The 4,111-nt window shown below is 42.4% G+C and overlaps 1 protein-coding gene across 1 annotated transcript; it reads right to left on the bottom strand.

Annotated features, from left to right (window-relative positions):
* Positions 1-3,072: 3,072 nt before the first annotated feature.
* On the bottom strand, positions 3,073-3,570 carry LOC104469338 (glial cell line-derived neurotrophic factor-like). Its single transcript, XM_010083808.1, has one exon. It carries the CDS (start codon positions 3,550-3,552, stop codon positions 3,073-3,075), a length of 480 nt encoding a protein of 159 aa, XP_010082110.1. The 5' UTR covers positions 3,553-3,570.
* Between the last annotated feature and the right edge of the window lie 541 nt (positions 3,571-4,111).

Here is a 4,111-nt window from a genome sequence, read left to right as displayed (position 1 = left end):
AAAGAGTGTTTGATCTGCTCACTGCTCAGATGCTCCCTCTTCCTCTCTGTAAGCAGTTTCCAGGAGTACAGAGCCCAGTGTCAAAACCTGTAAGTCTGCATGCATTCATGAGCTCTGTGAAGGGAACTGCAGCACTTTACACAAAACAGTTGAGTAAATGTTGCTGACCACAGCCACAAAACCTGCCCTCATCTTTTCCATGATAGTGGCAGGAAAGAAAATTCCTCAAGTTGTAATTTCCTATTTAAAGATGAAGGGAAAAGGACTGTCAAAGTGGACGGAATTTACTCCAGCTGATGTTAATGCCTAGGTTAGCATAGCAAAATGCAAATCTCCTCTGAGGGCAGGAATTGTGCCTGTGCATAGCCAAGGTCCCCATGAAGCCACTGCAGTCCCGCATGGGCAAGGGGCAGCTTGGGTAACACCAGGTTTCAAGTCTGCCACTGTGTTGATTACTGTGCCACTGCTTACCATGCATTTTTGAGTTATTTATTACAGTAGCCGATTAATGTTATGTTCTGCTAAGAAGCTACAGACATCTCTGATCCAAATTAAAAGATGCTCGTGAGAGAGGAAAAGAAAGCTCCACTGTGTAGGGGACCTGCTGTTTCTTGAGCATTGGCCCATGCAGGATGGGAACTGGGTGATATTGTAACTTGGAAGTGGTACAGTAGGGAAAAAGCACAAGCAATATGGGTAACAATAGAAATGAGTTTTATTTTGTAAAAAGTTATAAAATGAATATTGTACAAAAATAAAGTCTGTAGAGAACTTTGGTTGATTAACACAAATGACTGAGACATAAATCGCAGGTGAAGTAAAAAACTCCAGAGAAGCACACTCCTGTCTTCAGTAAGGTCTAAAAAATAAAAAAAAATCACAAACTTTACCCTTTTGTATTTTGAACATAGTGATTTGCTTTGGTTGCTGCCTCTCTAAGCTGCACAGAAAATGCTTTGGGGCAAGTCTTCAGCAACTGAGGCAAGTGAAAGCACATCTCTGAGCACTGCACCTGGTCAACCGCCCAGCAGTGCAGCTGACCCTCAGCTTAGGAGACTTCTACTGCCCAAATAATGCCAGTGCTGGTGGTGGTATCAGCTGTACCTCCCCTGCCTAGTGTGAAGAGTAAGGTGTCCCCGTGGCACCGTGAGAATGGGCCCCACGGGTGGGTTCTGGGGCTTCCCTCTGTCTGCCAAGGAAAGCAGTGGAGCTCAGGGCTGAATTACATTTCATACACCTGGTACGTCTTTCTATGCGTGTTTTTTGACCTCTAGACCCTTCTTTTGTGGTGTGCTGAGGGGCCCAGGGCAAAATGAGGATGGAGAGCCATTGCATGCATGAGATAAAAGGTCAGACCATAATTTTTTGGTTTGCAGTAGGGATTTTTTTTTCTTCCTGTTGTTTTTGTGGGAGTTGATGCTTCACTGGTTCAGGTATGTCTAGTGACCTGCACTGCTGCTCCTTTGGGGAAAAGAAGTCCCCAGAACAAGAGCTTGCATTAGCAGCTAGGTATGAATGGCTTTGCTGTACAACCCCCCTCATCCTAAGGAAACTCAGACTGTTCTGCTGTGTGGGTACGATCCTGTAATGTTTCAGCAAATTATACAAAACACTTTGGTTATTTAACAATTGTTTACCTGCAGGCTATATTAAATCCAGGGATAACTAGTAAGAGGGCTTTAACCTCTTCTCTACGGAAATATGGAAGGAAAAGCTTAAGTAAATATAACAAGAAATTATAAGGCTAAATGTGATTATTTTTCATTTGTCAATAGTTACATGAGGTCAGTTGGCAAAAAGTGTGAGAAAAAAATGTGGTTACATTTAAAATATGACTAGAATTAGGTTTTTCTAACAAATTGCTAATGTTGAGCCAAGTCCTGCAACCCTCACTTGTCCAGAGCCATTGCTGCTCCTGTGGATGTATGACTGCAGTCATTTCAAAAGTATCAGTGAATAGGAGGAAGGGATGCAGGCTTCAGCACTACACTTTGTGAACATAATCAGAATGTCATTTAAAAGAAAAAAAAGGTAAAGTAAGTGATTTTTTGCATTCAAGTTAACACTTTAAATCAAATGCATGGACTATTGTTTCCAACTTCATCTCTCTGTATCTTTCAAGCACCTTCTACTTTGGCACCTTTGAAAAGAAACTTTAATAAATAAGGAAAGCAGACTCATTACTGAACTGTAATAAATAACAATAACTTAATCTCAATAAATATCTTCTGTATATTCATGTCTCTGAATGGATGCATTGCACCAAGTAGTCTCTGCTCACTCTCCATGACCAAATAGAAACATAGTTACACACTTGACATTAGTCCATTGTAAACCAAAAGAAACATTTTCTGTAGGCCGGGCTTGTTATTTCACTTACTATACCAGGAAGAAATGCTTAAAAACTCAACTTTTTTCATAGGTAGCTGAAGAATGAAATGCTACACTCGTTTTGAAGAAACATGAGCTGGAAATAACCAAACTTAACCAGTAAATGGAACTGTTTTGCTTCATCCTGACACTGGCCCTAGAGAACTTGAGCCTGGGGATTTTGACAGTTGCCTGATATCATCTTACTTACGAGGTTAATCTTACTACAGCTTAGAAGTTGTCCTAAGTGCTTAGGAACTGCCCTTCAATGATCAGTCGTGCAATGTGCCTTTCAGTAAAGCTGAGGGCACAGGGGATCAGTTACTCCTAAGCTACTTCTTGACTAAGCTTCCTGGCATGGACGGTATGACTACAAGACAGTGTGGTATGGCAGAGTTGTGTTTTTAAGCACATTCTTCATGGATCTGAGTGCTGCTGACAGTGGACTGTGTCAAACAGGAAAGGGAGCGCACATGACATCCAGCCGTTGGCATCGCCACCTGAGCTTTTATTTACTTTCCCATAGGATGTCTAAAGCCTCCAACCTCCTACGCTGCCTCACACCCCCCTCCCCCGGCCTCTCATGACCCCTCAATTCTGCATTCTTGGTCCTCTTTTCTCCACTCTGAGCAGATATATCCCCAGGAACCTTGGTCCCACTTTCAGGAATGAAAAACTGGCGCCGCCGCCGGTATGCAGCTGTCAGACGCATCCACACCTTTTTGCGGAATGTTTTTTCAGTATGTGGTAAACCAGGTTATCATCCAAAAAGGACAGGTCGTCATCAAAGGCTGTGGGTCTGCAACAAGCTTGCCTCACTTTGTCAGTCACTAGTTTTTTCTTTCTGGTTAGGTTTTTTAAAATTTTGTCATAGGTCGTCTCAGCTGCATCACAAGATCCACTGCAATACCGGAAAATTAGCTCTTCTTTGGTTTCGTATCCCAAATCCAAGTCAGTAACGTTTAAATGTATTTCTGTTAAGACACATCCCCGATTTTTGCCCTTTTGATTCCTCCTTCCCTTTTTGCTGGAATTCTCTATGTTTGTGGCTGCATTTTGCCGGTTTCTCTCCCGCCTAGAAAAAATCGGAGTCTGTTTATCTGGTGACCTCCTCAGTCTTTTAATGGTGGCTTGAATAAAGTCCACCACCTCATCAAACTGATCTGGATAATCCTCTGGCATATTAGCTGTTCGGGAAAGAGAGAAAAGGCTTTGTCACATGTCAGTTGTTGTTAAGTTTGTCCATTCATGGCTCAAAAACATTAGACACATGCAAGCTGCTCTGCCCATCACTTCAAAGCTTGCACCCAGGACCCTCAGAAATCAGGGAGAATTTGGAATGGTTTAGATCATCATGAAAACTCATCTGGGAAAAAACAGATGAGATATGTATGGATCTCTGTAGGTGTCTGCTGGACTGCTGATGCTTGGTAGCACTCCAGCACATCTATCAATACTGAATGAGGCCTGTCAAAACTGAGGGAAGGACAAGCATGTCATGATACATACATTAGTTAATGGGTGGATGAAGCTACTGTAGAGAGGTTATACAGGCTCTCCCCAGCAAAGCAGCAAAAGGACGAGGTTTCTTTAAAGCAGTTTTGTGATTATAGAATCATAGAATCACTAAGGTTGGAAAAGACCTCAAGGATCATCAAGTCCAACCGTCAACCCACCACCACCTAACTCACTAAATCATGTCCATAAACACCAACCACATCTACACATTTCTTGAACACCT

The sequence above is a fragment of the Pterocles gutturalis genome, unplaced genomic scaffold, assembly GCF_000699245.1.
Source record: "Pterocles gutturalis isolate BGI_N339 unplaced genomic scaffold, ASM69924v1 scaffold10235, whole genome shotgun sequence".
NCBI classification, from domain to species: Eukaryota; Metazoa; Chordata; class Aves; order Pterocliformes; family Pteroclidae; genus Pterocles; species Pterocles gutturalis.
This window is presented reverse-complemented; position numbering and strand designations above follow the sequence as displayed.